Source organism: Hibiscus syriacus, unplaced genomic scaffold, assembly GCF_006381635.1.
Source record: "Hibiscus syriacus cultivar Baekdansim isolate YM2019G1 unplaced genomic scaffold, ASM638163v2 tig00110819_pilon, whole genome shotgun sequence".
In the NCBI taxonomy this organism is placed as follows: domain Eukaryota; kingdom Viridiplantae; phylum Streptophyta; class Magnoliopsida; order Malvales; family Malvaceae; genus Hibiscus; species Hibiscus syriacus.
The window spans coordinates 1852464-1873816 of record NW_024062875.1 but is presented as its reverse complement, the minus strand read 5'-3'; the positions used below and the strand labels follow the sequence as shown (position 1 = coordinate 1873816).

Sequence of the window (21353 nt, the reverse complement as noted above, 5' to 3'; positions counted from 1 at the left end):
CCTTTCATTTTAGAGGTTCCATGCTCAGCCATGCTCTTGTCCTTACTTTGGGCAGGCGAGCTTTCGGATTGGATGGCTTGGAGCTACCACCAGGCCGAGAGCCATCTCCAGAAGTAACTACATCAGCAGGATTGCAGAAGGGAAGAACGACAACCTCCTTATCATCTGGAGCTTCATATAATGGATTAAAGTGAGAGCCAGGCAGCCAGCACTAGTTCTTTCCTTTGCACCTTGCGTCTGTTTCGATGCACTTTTACGTGGTTTCCGCGTTAACATCATCCAGGGGCTAAAAGACGCGCTATCCAGAGCATGGACTGGGAGGACTATTGAATCCATCGGAGCCTCAGTGATCGGCGGTGGCGAAAGAGAAGGAAAAATGTCCTTGATATGACCATATTTCCCGCATTCAAAACAAATAGAAAGCAAAGCTTCATATTCAACGATTTGAAGGCGTCCATTGATCAGAATCTTTGAGATTAGGGGTTTGCGCAGATCAAGTCTGATGGCCATACGAGCAAAACGACCATGCCTTCCGTTTTTCGTTTGGTAATCAATTTTGATCACTGAGCCTATGTACTCACCGATCTCAATGATTAGACTGCGCTTGTACAAGGTAACTGGGAGTCCAGAAAGGCGGATCCAGGCGTTGATTCGTTCCGGGTGTGGCTGTGATGTCGAGAAGTCAACCGTCCATGGCTCTACCATTAAGTAATGCCCAAATATCATCCCAGGTTCTTCCGAGATAAGTTTCAGGAAATCAGATTGTGTACGAAAAGTCATCTGGAAATAATCATTTTCAATGTCCATTACCCGAACAGGTTAAGATGACTTCCAAAGTTCATATATTTTGTTACAAAGTGTGGTGTAACCAATCTTCCTGCACAATAGTTTCACCACCACAGTTTGATCAAGGGATTTCGCTGCAAGTTGTTGTACACGGTCGGAGAAATCAGTGGAGATGATGCCATCGACAAGGTTACGCGTAACAAGTTGTTGTACACGATAGGTTCGTCTTGGTCCAAGGGGATGGAGTTTGCGCCAACAAGAGTTTCCTTATAGGATGGGGCTAGGGTCGTGGGTTGATTAGGGTTACCCGTGATTGCTGTCTCCAAATCAACGGCAGGCGAAAGAATATAATCAGCATCCATATTGGAGGGATTGTCAGCGAGGTTGGCTTCCCCGACTCGCCTAGGTTTCTTGATACACCGGTCATCGTCAGAAGCCGGCCCAATCGGGGTGCAAGGGTTGCTCCCGGCGATCGAGAGAGAAGCAGTACTCATTAGTTAGGGTAAAAATAATTCTACCTATAGCTTTTACATACTTTTTATTTTTTAACATGAATTAGATATTGTTATTCATTAAAATCTTGGATTCAAATATTACATATGTCAAATATAAATATTTAATATTAAATAAATGATAATATTTAAATAAATATTATCTTACATTTAATTAAACTAATTAAAAAAATTCTTTAAGCCAGAGCACAATCTCCTAAATCATGGTTTTTAGAATCGGACCGGTTAGCGAACCGGTCATACTACCGGTTCAACCGGTTCACTGGTTCAACCGGTCCGATCGGTCGGAAGAACTGGACGACGTCATAATTATTTAAAAAATTAAATAAAAATACCAAAAATATTTAATAAAAAATAATTTTTTATTTCAAAAGTCATATTCAAAGCAAGTCATAACATATATAAGTTAAAAACCATAAAATCAAGTGAAACAAAATAATTCAAATTAACAACAACATAATATTTAAGGTAAAACATATTAAATAATAAATATATTTATATAACTATAATTAAAAAATAAATTTGGGGCTAAAAAATCGTAACAAAATGATATTGTTTGGTTTAATTTTTTTTTTTAAATAATCCTACATAGCTAAGAAACATAGAAGAACATCCCAAAAGTCTAAAGAGTAAAAATATGAGAACAATACCACATAGCTAAGAAACATAGAAGAGCATCCCAACTAACTTCTATAAATAATAGAGGTAATTTAATATTTAAAATCATGAAGTCTTTTGGTGAGCATTGAGTGAACTATTCTTTTACTTCAATCAAGCTCGAATTTTAAGCTTCAATCGAGCTTCTAATTTTTTTTTAGTTCAAGTTTCAATATTATATTTCGAGTTGAACTTGATAATTTTTAGCTCATGAGTTGAGTCGAGTTGAACTTACTTTTAAAGTTTTCAAGTTCGAGTCGAGCTCAGCAATACTCGAGTTCGACTTGGCTCGTTTAACAAACGACGTCGTTTGGTTTAATTTTTTTACAAATAAAAATAAAATTGACGGTCTTTTTCGGTTTTCAGCCAGTCCAGTTCGAACGGTTCAATGGTTCCGGCTGGTTCACTAGTAACGGTTCAATCGGTGTAGATTGAACCAGACTAGACAATGATTCTCGGTTGAACCGACCGATCTAATCCGATTTTCAAAACATTGTCCTAAATCTAATTAAAAAAATTAAGCCAGAGCACAATCTCCTAAATCTGGTAATAGTTAGTTTTGTTTTTACGGATATCTCAGTTACGGCAGTTTTAATAAATTTCACGTTTCTATATGACACTTCAGATTTTCACCCACTATCGTCTCCGCACGTGTCGCTAACTTTCCAACGTGGTTAGTCCGTACCATGCACTTTGTAGTTCACACGTTCGCTCTTGTGCTGTAAGTTGGAAGTGTCACTGCAAACACTAATTCGTTAATTTAATGTTATGAGAATGAAATTTTTGTTAATATAATGTTTAAGCTATAAATGATAAAACGAATATAAACTTTAATTATTCGATTAATTAATTTTTAATTCTTTTAACTTTTGTTATTTATATCAAATAAAGCTTAAATAACTTATGAAGACTAGGAGGTTACTTAATTCATTTATATTATTTATAATGTTAAAAAAATTCTACAATTGATAGATTTATTTTATTTTATTTTTTTGATGTTTTAAAATATAAGTTTATAATAATATAAACAAATTAAATAGAGTTTAATTTTGATTGGTTTAAACTCGGCCTAAAAATTTAAAGTTTATATCTAAATTTAATTCATTTTGACATTTGATAGTTTTTGTTTGACCCGAATCTTAAAATTAAAATTTGTCTTAATTTGATCTGAAATAAATATAAAATAAAATTCTATATTTTATTTGAAAAATAGGGGATAATAAGAAACAATATATAATAAGACATTTGTAGGAATTTACTTTATTTTTTATTCTATAAAAATAGGGAAATAATTGAAAAATAGTTACATAGATATTATAGAAAATTAATAATTATTTTTAAATATACGAGGATGAAATATATTACTTTTATCGTCTCATTAATTTTGTCTTATATCGATTAAGAACATAATTTTAGGATATAAATTCGACTATGTTATTTTGACATATTTATTTTGATAGATGCAAAAGAATGAGATATATAAGGATAAAAAGGAAACACAAGTTATGTTATTTGTTAACTTTTCTAATAGGATATTTTGAATGAAACAATTTTAAAATAAAAAAATTAATAGGAGAGAAAGAATATTATTTTGGGTCCAAAAACTTTGACCTTAAATGAACTCTAGTAGACATTTAATGATTTTTCACCTGATTTATTTTAATCCATTTTTCTTTAAAAGAAAAAAATCTTATAAAATCAAATCAAAATTCGTATTCGTGTATAGTTATTTATACTCGAAAACAGGTAAAGAGATCCTTATATCCATTTAGTTTAAAGAGAGGTATTTGATCGAATTTGGATTATTATTATTATTATATAGCCCTAACAATTCCATTGAAGCTTTGGGTTTGTACAAATACAAAAACATACCCACCATTTTTGTTGGTGAATGGACTCAATGAAGTCTCACAAGACATAGCATATTAAACAAAGCAAATGAAACATTTTCCAATGCCAATGTTGGCTTATACAAAACAGCACAAGCAAAATTCCATTATATAAGTTTACCAGGAAAAGAAAAAACTCTCCCAACAAACTGATTCAAAAGGGAACCAAAAAGAGGGGAAATTAAGGTTAATTATATATGTATGTAGGGCAAGCTTCATGGTTCAAGTCCAAAACCAACACTTGGGAAGATCAGACGGTAGAGGAGGCATCTTCTGGTTTAGGAGCTTACTATCCAAGACTATCCATGACATTCTTAATCCCCAACTCAAATGAACATCAAAGTGACAGTGCATCAACCAAACTCCTGCACCATTTTATGTTATACATATCAATAAATGTGTATATTTATCATGTTATGAAGGTGAAAGTTTATGATATATTGTTACCAGGATTGTCTGCCTGAAAATGGATTGCAACCCAACTACCAGAGGGAACACCAATAGTGTTCCTTTCAACATGATCAACCAGGTTCAACTTTGGAGGGTCATTTTCAGGATCGAAGTTGCCAAAACCTGGCCAATGTAGAGCATAGAAAATTAGTTGAATATTGTTATGTTGTTAGGAGTTAGTTAGAAATTAGTTAGAAATAGTTACCTTAGTATTAATGCTTTATATATGTAATTTGTATACATTTGATATAATAAGGAAATCATAAGTATTTTCAACATGGTATCAGTCTAATCTCGGTTCTTCATTTTTTGCTTCTTTCATTTTTTGGCACTCTTTTGTTGTTTTCTTTTTGTTCCACTCACTTTCGATCGGTTTCACTGTTTTCCCCAATTTCATTCCCCTTTTTCTCCCAAAAATTCTTTTTGCCGATGAGATCGATTTCACTCACCTATTGTACCTACATCCGTCCGATATGTATGGGCTTCTATTCGTCTCTCATCCACTAGTTGGCTTAGATAATTACAACATATGGAGTTGTTCGATGAAGATTGCATTTCTGGCCAAGAACAAGCTAGGGTTTATTGATGGTTCCTGTTAGCGTAGTGATTACATCGACGCTTTACAGATGCAATGGGATCGATGTAATGCAGTCGTTCTGTCTTGGATTCTGAACGCCGCTAGTTTGCCTCCACTGTTGCCTCTGTTTGGAGTGCTTTACAGGAAAGGTTTGATAAGGTAGATGGCTCTCGTATCTTTTTTTAATCAAGAAATTGCTACGCTTTGTCAAGGTGAATCTACTATTTCTAGATTCTTTACTCGTTTGAAGATGTTATGGGATGAATACGAGTCATTGATTCCTTTTACTGCTTGTGATTATGAAGTTTCCCAGCAGAACATGAAACATCTCGTTCAATAGAAACTATTTCAGTTCTTGATGGGTTTAAATGACTCATATTCTGCAATTCAGAGTCAGATTTTGCTCATGCAACCTCTGCCAACGGTGAATCAAGCATATTCTATGTTGATTCAAGAAGAGTCTCAAAGGTCTTATCTCTCTATGATTGCTACACCTGATACGATGACATTATTTTCTAATTCCACTGCTTCTTCTGAATGCAAACGGTTTTCTAGAGCTTGTGATTACTGCAATATTAAAGGCCACAAGAAGAATCAATGTTATTGATTGATCGTATTTCCTCCGAATCACAAGTTCACTAAAAAAAAGGAGTTTCCAGTGCTATGGAAAATTCGAGCATTTCTGTTGATTCTGTGCCTACTTCCACTCATTTTAATTTTGTCCCTTCTGCTCCAGTGTTCACTCAAGAGCAATATGATCAAATTCTACAACTATTGAGCAAGCCACCATCTGCAGACTCTGCTGTTAATCTTACAGGTATCTTTGCTACCAGTTTCTTACAATCTAATGCTTCACTTAAATGGATTATTGACACAGGCACAACAGACCATATTTTATTTTATTTTAAGAGCTTGGATTGTCCTACTCCTTGTCATTCCTCTACACATTTCATAAATCTTTCTAATGGTAAACATGTTCTTATTACTCACCTTGGTTCATGTTTTCTTACTTCAGAATATAGACTTGAAAATGTCCTTTTCGTTCCACAGTTTAAACACAGCTTACTTTCAGTATCTTGGCTTACTCATGACCTTGGTTGTTTCCTTACATTTTATTCTAATTTTTGTCTCATGCAGGATCTCTCCACTGGAAAGATGAAGGGGATTGGTAGGGAATCTAGAGGCTTGTATTTTTTTAGTCTTCTTCTTTTGATTTTGGTTTGTTTATTCTTCAATCTCCTACTTTAAATCAGCTTTCTTTTACTGCTTCTTGTATGGCTTCTGCCATATCATATACTTGAATTTGGCATGCTAGATTAAGGCATGTTGCCTTTTCTAAGATGAATAAAATTGATTTCTTGCAATTTGTTAAATTTCAGCAAGATTTGGTTCACAAATGTTTTGTTTGTCCTTTAGCTAAACAAACTAGGTTGCCTTTCCCTGTGAGTACTTCTCGGTCATCTGTCCCATTTCAGCTTATTCACATTGATTTGTGGGGTGTATATAGGGTTTCTACACATAGTGGTCATAGATTCTTTTTAACTATTATTGATGATCATACTAAAATGACTTGGTTATATTTGTTGAAGCATAAGAATGATGCTCTTTCATCCCTGACATAATTTCTTTCTTTGGTTCAAACTCATTTATATACTTCAGTTAAAATAATTAGGAATGACAATGGCTCTGAATTTTTTAACTCTGAGTGCTCTCATTTCTTTTCCTCTCTTGGCCTTGTTCATCAAAGCTCTTGTGTTGGCACCCCTCAGCAAAATGGGGTCGCTGAAAGAAAACATAGACATATTTTAGAAGTTGCACGTGCCTTACGTTTTCAATCTGATGTACTTCTTAAGTTTCGGGGTGAGTGTGTACTTACTGCTTGTTACATCATCAATAGGCTTCTATCTTCTGTGATTCAATGGAAAACAACATTTGAGATGCTTTATCATAAACTCCCAAATTTGTCTCATCTCAAAGTATTTGGTTGTCTATGTTATACAACTAAGCCACACTATAGTGATAAGTTCTCTTCAAAAGCTATTCCTTCAGTATTCTTTGGTTATTATGATACTCAAAAAGGTTACATTCTGTTCAATCTTGAATTAAAAACTTTTTTTGTTAACCAATATGTTATCTTTCATGTGGATGTCTTTCCTTTTAAGTTTCTCTCTTCTGATCATTCATTTTTCCTCCTAATCCTATCATTTCTTATTTTGATTTTTTTTTCAATTTTCTTTCCCTTCACCAATTAGTTCTTCTTCTTCTTCAGATTCAGTTTTATCACCAAATTCTTCAGAACTTTCTATTGCTCATTCATCCCCTAGTTTAGTAGATTTTTCCAATACTTCAACAGATATAGCTACAAACATTATTCCTCCTGAATCTACTAGGGTATCTTCTAGAGTTTCTAAACCTCCAGCTTGGTTGAATGATTATGTTCATACCTGCCAATCCACTTCTCTTCCAGGCCAGTATCCTATATCTAACCATGTTTCTTATTTTTATTTACCACCTCATACAAAGTCCTTTATACTTTATGTCTCTCATTCCCTTGAACCCAATTTTTTTAAGAAGCTCAATCTGATTCTCGATGGGTTAAAGCAATGCAGGAGGAAATTCATGCTCTTGAATTAAATAAAACTTGGTATCTTGTTCCTTTGACTCCAGGAAAAGTGTTCATTGGGTGTAAATGGGTGTTTAAAGTAAAATTCAAAGCCTCGGGAGAAGTTGAGAGGTTCAAGGTAAGACTTATAGCTAAGGGTTATAATCAGATAGAATAAGTTGACTTTGTAGATACCTTATCTCCTGTTGCTAAACTTACAATTGTTCGTTTTGTTCTTGCTGCCATTTTTTTTTTGGCATTTATGGCATATAGATGTTCATAATGCTTTTTTGCAAGGAGACTTACATGAAGAAGTTTATATGGAATTGCCTCAAGGGTTTTGTAGTCAAGGGAAAATGTGGTATTAAAAGTCCCTTTATGGTTTAAAGCAAGCCTCAAGACAGTGGAATGTTAAACTTACAGAGTCTCTACTTTTAGCATGATATGATCAGATTATATATGATTATTCTTTGTTTACTAAGAAGAATGGGACTAATATTGTGATACTTTTAGTCTATGTTGATGATTTGATAATAACTGGAAATGATGTAAAGATTATTACATAATTGAAAGAAGTTTTGTTTATGAATTTCAAAATGAAAGACTTGGGTGAGTTGAAGTATTTTTGTGGTCTAGAAGTTTTGAGATCAAAGGAAGAAATATTTTTAAATTAGAGGAAATATCCTCTTTAGCTTATTCAAGATACTAGAATTGGTGGTGCAAAGCCTGTTGCAACACCTTTAAAGCAGAATACTAAGTTTACTACAATGGACTAAGATAGTTCATTTCAGCAACATCAGAATCAAGAGAAAGATCATTTAGCTTACAAAGTAGAATTTCAGAGGCTTATTGGAAGGTTGATGTATTTAACACATACAAGACCAGATATAACTTTTTCAGTTCAATATTTAAGTCAGTTTATGCATCAACCCAAAAGGGAACACATGGAAGCAACTCTTATAGTGGTGAGATACATTAAGAAGAATCATGGTTTAGGAATTATGTTGAAGGCTTCGAGCAACTGTCAGCTTATAGAAAGCTGTGACTCAGGTTGGGCAACTTATCACATGACAAGAAAATCAGTAAAAAGATTTTGTATTAAGCTGGGAGAATCATTGGTTTCATGGAAATCTAAAAAACAGAACACTATTGCAAGGTCATAAGCAGAAGTTGAGTATATGAGCATGGCCATGACAACTTCAGAGCTTGTTTGGCTGAAAGGGATGCTAGAAGAACTTGGAGTCAACAATGATCAGCCACCAAAGGTTTATAGTGACATCAAGGCTGCCTTGAAGATTGCACCCAATCCAGTGTTTCATGAAAGGACAAAGCACATAGAGATAAATTGTCACTTTATAAGGGAAAATATTCAAAAGAGATTAATTCAGACAGAGTTTGTTCCAACCTCAGAACAACAAGCAGACATTTTAACAAAAGCCCTTGGAGTCACACAACATGAATATTTGTTATCCAAGTTGGGAGTAAAAGATGTATTTTACAACCCAACTTGAGGGGGAGTGTTGAGCATAGAAAATTAGTTGAATATTGTAATGTTGCTAGGAGTTAGTTAGAAATTAGTTAGAAGCAGTTACCTTAGTGTTAATGCTTTATATATGTAATTTGTATACATTTGATATAATAAGGAAATCAGAAGTATTTTCAACAACCAACAACATAGAAATTATAGCCATGGAGATGTAGAGGGTGGCTCTCAGCACCAAAGATACTCGTATCCTGCAACACTACTTCCACGCTCGTATTGAAAAGTATCACCACGAGTTTAGTGTCATTGCTCACAAGTGTATTGTTAGGTGGTGTGTCTGTGTAATTGAATGGATGAAGAGGGAAAGTTGAGAAATAAGTGGTGTAAACCCCATTAGATTGGGAGAAAAAGTAAGATTGTAGAAGTGTAGTTGTGGGGAGGGCAAAAGAGATGTTCTTCATGGAAACTGCGAATTTCATGACATTTGGTCCTTGGCAGGTTTGGTTCTTGGGGTAAGGGCTGGTTCCAAGACCGACGGTGAAGAAGAACGTTTTGTTAACCTTTTGTGGGACATCGACAGAGAACTTGGTGGTGGCTAAGCTTCTGAATTTGCTTGCAAAATTGGCAATAAAATTTGTTGCATTGATAACAGACAAGCCTAGTTTAAGAAGTGGACGATTTTTCAAACCGATGAGAAATGATGTTTCGTATTCGATAATACCAGCTACGGTGGTGTTATCAAAGGTGCCCATGCTAGTAGCATATGGCCTAGCTAACATGAAGAAAGTGGCTTTCGGAGCTTCAGATTTGGTTTTCAAAAGAACATTTGTGGTATGTTCTGGTGTTATCATCAATATATTGGTTTCGAATAGCTTCACATAGACTGAATCGGCTTCCACCACAGTGAAAATGTGGTTTGTAATGCTGAAGAAAAGCTCATCATTAAGTGTATCATTGATCAACCGTAGAAGATATGTTTTCCCAGGCTTTACATTCAACTTATATGTATATGTAACATAAATCGAGTATAAGAGTATATGTATATGTATATGTATATGTATATGTATATGTATATGTATATGTATATGTATATGTATATGTATATGTATATGTATATGTATATGTATATGTATATGTATATGTATATGTATATGTATATGTATATGTATATGTATATGTATATGTATATGTATATGTATATGTATATGTATATGTATATGTATATGTATATGTATATGTATATGTATATGTATATGTATATGTATATGTATATGTATATGTATATGTATATGTATATGTATATGTATATGTATATGTATGTATATGTATATGTATATGTATATGTATATGTATATGTATATGTATATGTATATGTATATGTATATGTATATGTATACGTATACGTATACGTATACGTATACGTATACGTATACGTATGTATATGTATATGTATATGTATATGTATATGTATATGTATATGTATATGTATACGTATACGTATACGTATACGTATATGTATACGTATACGTATACGTATACGTATATGTATATGTATATGTATATGTATATGTATATGTATATGTATATGTATATGTATACCTTTGGCAGAACAATTGTACAATGGACCTGGGAGGCCATTAAAGGTGTAGGCATCTGAAATATTAGGACCACCCCCTGTTTGAAGAGACTGATTGATGACAACTTCAGGATCATCATTAAACCACTCACCTGTAGTTAAACTTTTGAGTCAAATTGTCATCGAAGAACAACATAAATTACAGCAAAACACGAAGAAGATATCGGTGATTTCCGTAACATTACCGAACAATATTCAAACTTGTTTGTAGGGTTTGACAAAATGGTAAGATTCATTGCGCCTTGGGAGGATGATAAGTGGTCCATAAACAGTTGCTCTAAGCCATGAGAAGTGGGCATGCCAGAAGAGAGTGTCTCGTTGGCCAGTGATGGTGAAATTATGCATATTGGACTGGCCGGTTTGTATGGGGCATTGTGTGATGTAGGCTGGCCCATCCGCCCGTTCGCTGCGAGGCTGTCTAATTCCATGCCTGTAGACAAACATTAATTTAGCCATAGTAAACAACTTATATCAGTTAAGAAATCAAATTGGATTCATGTACCAGTGAATGCTGATATTGTAGGGAACATGGTTAACTACTTTAACGACCAAGAGATCGCCTTCTCTGGCAACAACACGAGGTCCATGGAACTTCCCATTAACTATGACACAAGAGAGTGATGTTTTTCAGCTTTATCTGCAAAAGGAAATCAAATGAGCTCTTGAGGACTACAACAAATAACTTTCATCTCAAGTTAGCTAATCTAAACAATGCAACAATACATACATTGAACGTATAGTCCCTGATAATGCCAGCTTGTGTTGCAGTGACAACCTTAGGATAAGCCATGAAACAGCCAACAAGGACAAAAAATGTCACGAAAATTGATGAAGATAAAACAGTTGAAGTACGCATGTCTCAGTAATTGAAGTTTAGCTCTTAATTTGGGTGATTCATGAAAAACCCTGTTGAGATATGCATGTTTATATAGAGACAAGATTGAACTACCTTTGAGTCCATGTTTGGTTGATTAGGTAATAAGATGTTACAGGTTTAAGAAAGAAGAGAATTGCCACCAACCAATGGCCCCAATGTTCACTGTAAAGTGCCATTAAAGTCAATTAATCTAAGTTTTGTCCTTGTTATGTCCCTCGAAACTTATCTTTATACACAAAATTTCACTATTCCTAAGCTTAAGATTAGTGGAACCTTTGAAAGTTGCATTCTATGATAACCATGCTACTTCAGATGTTCTATATCTTTGAGGTAAACAGTGAAGATAATCATCCCAACCACTATCCACTTGAATTGATCTGTATTTGACCCAATATATCCAATAATAATAGGTATAATGACAAAATTTACCCCTAACATTTGATAAATAATCAATTGATCCTTATTCTTCTTCTTTTGTGAACCACTTAGTCCCTAACGTTTCATTTTAAGATAAAATGCCCCATGTTGGATATTAGTTATCGATCAACGCACGTCACTAATGTTGGAACATCACATGTCGAAAGTAATGATGTGACATATGTCACATGTTGAAAGTGACGATGTGACACATATCATGTGTCAAAAGTGATGATGTGCTAGTCTCACGTCAGCAACAAGGCGTTGACCATTAGTCAGCTAATTGTTTACATCCAACCATGAGCCGTTTTGTACTCAAATATAGCGTTGTTAAAATGCTCAAAAAAGAATAGGGTCAAAGTGAATATTTAGTTAAACATTAGGGGCATTTTATGATATTATACCATAACAATAATAATAGGTGGAGGTTAATTGCACTGGAGGACGTCCCTAAACTATAGCCCAAATTCTAAGTGAGTCGCTAAAATATTGCATTAAACATTTTGGTCGGTAATAACAGGTAACTAAATTTGATAAGAAAAAAAAGTTATGTTCCCTCAGCTTGGCAATGAACCAATTGAATTGATATATACATTGAAGGTGATGATTATTGGCAATGAAAGCCTCCTCAAAGGGACATGCACATTTCGGTTGGTGAGAACAGCTTTGTCCAACCAAATAGAAGCCAAGGGAAGACGACTTTTGACCCACCTTCCTTGTAAGCAACTATACAAATGATTATGGTGTTTTCCAGCTACTTCTTAGTTCTTACTTACTGCTATTAATCACTCGAAGCTTAATCATCAAGGATAAACCAGACTCAGCTACAGTCTAATATCAAATAGGCTTTTGGGGGAAGTAGTTTATCAATCAAACTTCGGTTTTCTTCTTTTTCTGAAACATAACACAGATTATCGATAAATATGAATACCATACTTATTGCGTAGGGTTGATAAATTGTGCTTTTAAACATGGCTATTTCAGATTATGTCTGAAAAATGACCAAATCTAAGTTGCCCGGGAGCACCTGCATATGAATGTGTTGATGAACATGGTGGACTGAAACGAATTATTTGTTTCTTTTATGAATTAATCATTACAGTAGATGGTGTTAGCGTCAGCTGGAGCTATCTAGACGTAATTTTCTGTGGAGTGCTAATGTCTTAGAGTACGCTTATTTCCAAAATTAGCTTTTGGGGTTTGAAGCCTTGAGAATATGAGATGGCTGATGGCAACGTTAATAAATATCCCATTGATTTTTGCGTAAATACTGCTTGGCTATAATGAGTAAATAAAACTAGATTCAATTCTAAAAATTAATTTAATTTTATCTGAATTTTATGTATTTATTTCAATTCAAAATAATTTTAAATAAAATTTAAATAATAAAATATAACTCGTCAATTTGATTAACTTAAAAAAATAATTTAATTCAAATTAATCGAATATTTTTTTAAAAAAAAGTTTTGTATGATATTAAAGGATCAACACATACAAAACAAAATAAAGGTAAGAGCTTGTTAAAAAATCTTTCTAATCTTAAATGAAATAAAAATATTGCACTTTACCATCATTACCATTACACTCGGCAATCGAGAAGCATAGAAACTGAACAAAATCACACAACAGGCTGCAAAATTTTGATTAATTTTAAAAAATTATTTAATTTAAATCAATAGAATACTCATTCTTAAATTCTTTGCACCCTTCATTCTTCTTTTACTTCTTTTATTTTAAATTTATTTTTTGTCAAATTTAAATCATCTATCTATATAAAATATTTATGTAATTTTAATTTTAATAATATTACTCTTTCTATAATTTGATATCTTAGTTTTATATTTTATTTTATTTTATTTTATATTTTGTTATAACATTTTTATAAATTCTTTCTTATTAACTTTTTATTTTCTTTATACCCTAGTTAATATTTTTTTTAATAGAAAACTGTTAATTATATTAAAAATAAAAAATATCCAGAACAATGAAGATTTACGAGCATAACCGTAAACGTAAACTAAATTATAATTAGAACATTTTTCTTTGACCATTAACACAAAAACTAATCACCTAGATCACACAAGGACCATAAAAGGAAAAGGTTAAAAAACCTAACCAATGCTTGAATAAAATAAATACACAAACAAATATGAGTGCTTCAGCAAACGAACCACAAAGGGATGATACTACTGAAAGATCACCTACAAATCGTAAATCATAGTCAAACGAAGTGAGAAAATTATCCACGAGCGCAAAACGCGTATCTAAATCAATCTGAGGGTCAAAAGCAGAAAAGATCAGCATGATAACAAATCAGCTTTATCAGTTGTGGTGATGTCAAATTCAACCCTGTTAAAAAAGATAAACGAAAAAAAGGTAAAAGAAACCGTAAGCTACCAAAAGACTGAGATAAATGTGTCATAAAGGGAGAACATGTCACTAAGACATAATTATTTTTATTAAAAAAAAGATAACCGACTGGCGATAATCAGCATCAAAACCGATATCATCGTTGGTTAAACAAAATTAAAGAAGAAAAATTTGAATTAATCAATAAAATTGACATAAATTGTAAAAAAAAAGAGAATGAAAAAGAAAACAGCTACCCTCGTTAATATTTTATTTCCAAAATATTTATAAAAATATAAATGTATTCTATAATTTTAAATAAAATTCAATTTTTTAAATACATGGTATGAGAAATATATATTATAATTTGAGAATCATTAAATAAAATCAATCTTTGTCACAATATTATAAAATTTTATAATTAAATTTAAATTAAAAAATTAAAAAATCAATTTAATTTTCTAAATTCGATTTATAAAAACTTCAAATAAAATTGGCAAACTTAACAAACTTAAAAAATTTTGAGTCGACTCAATTCGTTCAAATTCCAGTAGAATGAAGATAGAATTCGAAAGGTAAAAGAAGAGCTACGTATCTATCCAAAAGGAACTGATGATCTCATACAAAGCATATTAGATGAGATGGAATTTTTTCGACTAAAGGTACAAGGTTGAGAATGTTGAACCTATACCCTCATTTTATTACATGAAAAACTCGAGGTAGACAACTCCAAAATGGGGGTTTTGTGTTTGGGGGGGGGGGGCATTATTTGTATCTAACTTCAAACATAACATGATTCACATACTTTTAATGCATATACAGATTCATATTACTTGGGTGGTTAGTCAAGTTTAAACCATGTCTGAATCATCTGACTCACTCTCCCGGTTTTCCTGCCATCTCGAACCCATTTTGAACTTACACAGGGCACGTGCCTTGCTGCCGCAGCCATGGATCAATACACCAAGTGAAACTGAAAAGATGACATTCTTTTCAATATATATAATATGATGACAAAGGAAAACATGAATAGATCGTAAAATATAACCTGATGCAAACATGGCAAGCTCCGAACAAGCTCCCCTCTGTTAACTTGATCCAAGCAAATAGTACAAGTTAGTTCATCTTCAGAAGCCTTCACACTCCTATCGGCCGTCCTAGAATCTTGTTTTGGCTGGAAACATATACTTATAATTCAGAAAGAGGCACAGACAAATATAAATTATCTTGAAAGCATAAATGCCCTCTATGATTATATGGATACCACAACAGGGGCAGATGAAGATGATGCCTGCTTCAGTGATGATCCAGCACTGTAAAAATAATAAAAATCAATGTGATTACGAGTTTGGTTAAAAGAAACCCAAATGCTACTTCATGACTGAAGCAAGCTACCTCTCTGGACTAGGAACCTTGTACTTGTCAACGGGAAAGGCATTTATCTCGTCCTCACTCATTGAAGGAGTTGTGGAAGTAGTATCAGAATCCAATGCTCTCAGGGTGTCATAATCTGGAACAGAAGGAAAGAAAATGATAATCTTCATATAACCGAACAAAATACAACCAAAACTCTCTTTTTAATATCTGTCGATGCATGTTAAAACCAACTCATGGAATCTTATGACTGAATTTTGAAAAAAGCACCATACCTAGATCATCAAATTCCTGGTCAAGAAGTGCAAGTTGGAGTCTTAGTCCTTGTAAGCGTCCTCTTGTAGCAAAAGCAATTGATGGTGGCATGTGCAAACGCAACTCAGTGTGACCAAGCAAACCACTAGCTGCTGCAGCATGAGCTCGGGCCTGCGCTTGAAGTTGCTGACAAGTTGCATACATCCTTAGACTTGTAGCCATTAGAAAGACGCCCACTACTAGCCAAAGCTGCAGAGAAGATAACTGCATGATTGCAATGCATCAACAGCCACAGCAGCATGCTCCCAGTCATTGTATAGTTTGTACATACCAGAAAGTTAAGTGACATTTGATGAGAGTTTAAAATCATGAACAACAAAAGAACTGCTGAAAACAAAGAAGAATAGGTTAGAAATGCAAGTTAAAGGCACAAGGAATGATTAGAGAAAAAGTTTTTAACAGATGTAATGGGAAAAAAGAAATAAACATATGCGACTAGAAACAATACCTGTAACAAGAAAGGCCAGTGAATTGGAGTTAACTGGTTGAGCTGCATGTATACGCTGGAAACAAAAATCTGGTTAACTGAAGGGTAAAATGTACTAATGTGGAAAGGCAAATATACCACAGCCAGATGTTCAGGAATAAATCCTGAAAACCGCTCTCAATATCCCCTCTAGTCCGAAAAACAGAAATTCCACTAGTCTAAAAGGCGGTAAATACAAACAATTTCTTCTCTTGGAACCTCTCAAATGCTATGATATTACAAAAAGTGAATACTGTTACAAGTCATTACAGTCAAACAAAACACAGATAGCAAGTAAATCATGCTTAACTAAAATGAAATTTACTCAATTGGTCTAAAAGAAACCAAGATTGACTAGTTCAAAGGATGATAATGATAAAGCTGATAACCCATCCCAATTACTTATCAGAAGAAGCAAAGTTGTATTTAAGTATAAATGATGAAATCAACTCTTCACAAATACTTCATCCTTCACGTAATCGATGCCTTACCATTTGCTCTTAAAAACAAATAAAATATGTTATTCTACTCGCAAGTTGACCATTTCTGAGCCAATTCTTTTTCTTGAGGCTCAAATAGAATACTCTTACTTTCAGCATATGACTACAAAAATTGACTAATCTATCAACAAGCCTCAAATGGTCATTATAAAACTAGAGGTTTCAATGTTGTTAATGCAAGTCATGACCAGAAGACATTAAAAATCCCCAAACTCAAAAGAAAAAAGCACTTGTAAAATGAATGGAACCCAACATGGGAAAGAACTAAAAGATCATAAAATTTCAGTGGAAATAAATTCATAGTAAATTTAGTAATCTCAATAAGCACAGATAAAAACAATCAAGACCTAAAGATCCAATTTAATGATTCAAAGCACGACAGGTTCAAGTAGCATTAAAGCTCAACACATATGACACTAAAGAAATCCAATAGAAAATTAGTTCAGCTTTTAAAACCATCATATCTTTATTTCTCAGTTCCCACATAAAGTAACTTAAAAAAAAGCCAACGCATCGAATTGTTTATAAATTGCAATGGCAATTTCCTTGTCAGTTGCACTATTTTAGTAATTAAATTTTATCTTTAAAGCACCACCCTCTAAAGTATAGTTAACAAGATATTATGCTAATTAAGACATACTTTACACATACTCAGAAGCAAAAGATTCAAAGTTTATGATTCAAATTCCTTCCTTTTAAAAAAAATATTTGACCACATTTTAAAAAAAATGACATATAAAGACTGAATCATCCGCTATATCAAGCGAAATGAATAATTGAATTAAAAAGAAGGTGAATAAACATATTAACACAGAGGCCTACATTGTCCATTTGTCCTTTATGAATTAAAATCACAAGAAAAAAGAAAAAAACGATTTTCCAGGTCTTTATTGAATGATGAGGAGAAATCGCAAGGAAAAAAAATCAAAAGAGAAGTCTCAGTTTTCCACCGCTTTCTCCGCAAACAAACAGAATTCGTTGCAAAGTAACACAGAAAAATGAACTTACTCGAGAAAACCGAAGATGAATCGATCTAACGGCCGTACTATTAACTGCACAGCATGAGAAATTTGAGAGAAAATAAAATAAGAAATGCAAGAAAACTTGTATGTTTCTCTTCCTTGTTTCTTTGCTGTTGCGATTGAGTGACACGTGCACTCCATTTGGATCTAACCGCTGCCACGCCTTGTTGACAGCGTGGATGACTTAATATTAGCCGTTGGATCTCTCATCTGTGAATCACCCTCGATAAGATCATCCATTTAATCTTGGCAGATGGATAAAATTGTAGTTATATTTAAATAAATAAAACCAATTCATATAAGATAAATAAAAAACACAAATAAATCATAAAATTTTAGATTGCAATTTAACTCATAAATTTATGAAATTATTTTGTATATAGAGAGTGGAGTTTCGTTGCAATCTTTATGTTTAGTCGGTGGGACCTCTTTTTCTATCTCCGTGTCTCTGCCCGTCTCGTGATGTTTCGTCCTAAACCAAACCTAAGCCTATCGAGCACGTTGCAGTTAAAATTTGCCCCCCGCTATGCCTAATGGTTTCACACTTTTGAGAATACTTTATTTCTTTCATAACACTTGGACAATGGGACCAACTCAGGATCTGACTAATTCCTTTCTCTCAATATATATAACATTATTGCCAAACCAGCAACTTCTGGATTTTATATTTGCCAGCTTGCGTTTTTATTTTCTTAATTTTGCCTTTTAGCCCTCGGACTTAAAGGGTATTTGCTGATGAATAATAGGATAGTCTCGTTAATAGTTGATGGTTTATCCCATTTGCTTTTAGTAAAAAATTAAATTAGTGAAAGAACGATTATTAATCAATGTATTTATATTCAAAAGAATCAATCGTGAAAATAAAAAAAGACTATAAAAATAATAAGATTTCTATTTTTTTCAATCTTGATCGAGAGTATTTATAGTAACTTTTGATGCATATCAATTGTAAAATCAATATGATTATTCATAAATCGACAAGTTAAATAGATTTGTTAATTAAACTTTAAGTTTGGTTGTGATATATTAAGTAAGTCTGTCAAAAATCTTATTTACATAATTTAGTTGATCATAAGTCTGTGTGTATATAACATAGACTAATTAAAAGTTACAGTGAATGGAAATGTATGTCTAGAAATCTTAGTTGAAGAGTTGGACAATTTCAACAAGTATGATCTAATTTATTTATTTATATATATATAAATAAAAGTATGATCTAGAAATTTTAAAATTTCCGAACGTCAATAACAGTCTTGCATGCTCCTTTTCGTACATATTAGATTGTATTCACTTAAATATTCACAATTTAAAATTATGGAAGCAATAACATCGGGTGTAGAGAATTATTGAAGCAAGAGGATGATCCTCTAACTCGTTAGGCTAGAAAGTTTCGGTTTTTATGGATTCTTTTGACATGTTTTGTCCTTCTAATGATAAATACCTCGAAATCCAAAGCTGAAAATTTAAAAAATGAGAAAGTCTTCTATATTGGAGTTTTCCCTATCCAAATAACGCATATTTAAAAAATTACCGAAAAAATTATCTCAAATCTCGTTGTCCTTCATTAATATGTTTCAGTTCTCATGCTCCTCTGCTTTTTATATTTGATAGTTTAGATACTCCTTTTATTCTTTCGGCTTCATATTATCAGGAACGATCCAGAAGATACTCACATGAAAATTAGTAATTTGCTATATCAGAAATTCGTATTCTAATCAATTAAATGGTATTTACAACAATAAAATAACACACATAAATTGAAAACCCGTAAAAATTTTGAAGAAAAAAGAATTACTTGCTTTTGTTGTTTAATAAAACAATTTTATTCCAAAACAGAATTGGAGGTTGAGCTTATGCTTCTTGTAACCCTACGGAACATAGATGTTGAACCATTCCTGGTCAAACCACCGGCTCCCCGATGAGACCTCAAACCCCTCAAAAACGACGTCACGTTTCTGACAACTCTCCTAAACCCATTCTCTCGTCTTCTAACCCCGACCCACGTAACCCTCCTCCGTGACCCATGCTCCGAACCCGAACCCGAACCCGATTCATCAAACCCTCCGTCCATCTCTGTGTACACAACGGGCACTTCTCTTTCTCCCCTAAACCTTCCCACCGCGAAAACCCCACCAGGTAACCTCCATATACTGAGTCCCACCGTCTCCGAAACGTCGTCAGTTGACTCGCTCCTATCCGAAGGCAATTCGTGGCGGCAAAGTGGGCATGAGTTTCGAAGCGAGAGCCATGGTATGATACAATCCTCGTGGTAAATATGTTTACACGGCATCTCCCTAGCTTCCGTACCGAGCTCAAAAGCTTCTTTACAAACGGCACACTGAGTTTCTGAACAAACATGGGTCTTTTCTATTTGAACCGTCGGCATTGATTCGATTGCCGATTTCGAAGCAGGTGGGTTCTCAGGATGACCCGGTCCGGTTATTTCGATCTGGGAGAGTTGTTCCAATAAACGATCAAAACCCATACCCATTAAAGATTCGGACATCGAAGACGGTATTGGTCTTAAACCGGACCCAGATCCATCGTCATAGAAGAATCCGAAGCCGCTGCCGTTATTTCCATCCGCGGTGCTGTTCTCTTCATCGCTTGAACCACGTAGAACAATGATCGGATTGATGTTAGACCGGTCAACGGAACCTCGACGATTCCTACGAAAAACAAGATTTCGAGTCCGATTCGAATTTTGACGGCTGTTATCGTTGCTGGTGATCATATACATGGCTTGAAATCCACGGTGCTGATTATCCGATGAGTCGATCTCCTCAATGAAACCACCGTCACAGTACGGGCATACAACGGCGGCGTCTGTCCGGTCTAAAGCCAACACACGAACCAGACGGGTGCAACTGTAACACCAATAAGACGGCGACGTTGAAGACATGCTTGAATCCCCCGATGCGAATTCCAGATCCAGAAAGAAAAGCAAATGCTAAAAGAAAAAGTAAAGAAAAAATGAGCTTGACTCAACTTTAAAGCAAAACGAGGACGCCTTGAAGTTTAAACGCCGTAAGGTATTTGATACCACGTGGCGTTTCAGGAGCGGAGAAAAAGATAAGAATTAACGGCGTTAAGGGATTAACCAGTCAACTTGGGACTGATATTGAAGTAGAAAACTGGGGTGAAAAGAGTTAAAAACTTAAGCTGTAAATATGTCGGGACGCCGAGTTTGAAATTCAAACAATTAGACGAGTAATGAGAAGCGCGTGTGACGTGCTGGAGCGTGAGTGGACAGCTGGCAGGAACTACTAGGAAGATTCTTTAAACCGAGGCAACAGGGGTGTCTTGTTCTGTCTTTGTTTGGCGCGTGAGATGGACCCACACTCTTATCAATAGGTATTATAGAAACCATAAAACTTGTGAACAAAAACATAAACCTCCCACAAAAATTATCCAAACTCTTTAATATAGTTTGAATTTATC

General features: G+C 34.0%; 1 protein-coding gene and 2 pseudogenes across 1 annotated transcript; all 3 read right to left on the bottom strand.

Moving 5' to 3' along the window:
• Positions 1 to 4066: 4066 nt before the first annotated feature.
• Positions 4067 to 11448, bottom strand: LOC120142125 (annotated as a pseudogene).
• A 3555-nt stretch (positions 11449 to 15003) lies between these two features.
• Positions 15004 to 18152, bottom strand: LOC120142124 (annotated as a pseudogene).
• A 1559-nt stretch (positions 18153 to 19711) lies between these two features.
• On the bottom strand, positions 19712 to 20885 carry LOC120142255 (E3 ubiquitin-protein ligase RDUF1-like). Its single transcript, XM_039157004.1, has one exon. The coding sequence runs from the start codon at positions 20812 to 20814 to the stop codon at positions 19735 to 19737; it is 1080 nt and encodes a 359-aa protein (XP_039012935.1). The 5' UTR covers positions 20815 to 20885; the 3' UTR covers positions 19712 to 19734.
• Between the last annotated feature and the right edge of the window lie 468 nt (positions 20886 to 21353).

Bases quoted from the DNA above. Each gene is read 5' to 3' on its own strand.
- LOC120142255 (XM_039157004.1), bottom strand. From the start codon at position 20,814: ATGTCTTCAACGTCGCCGTCTTATTGGTGTTACAGTTGCACCCGTCTG.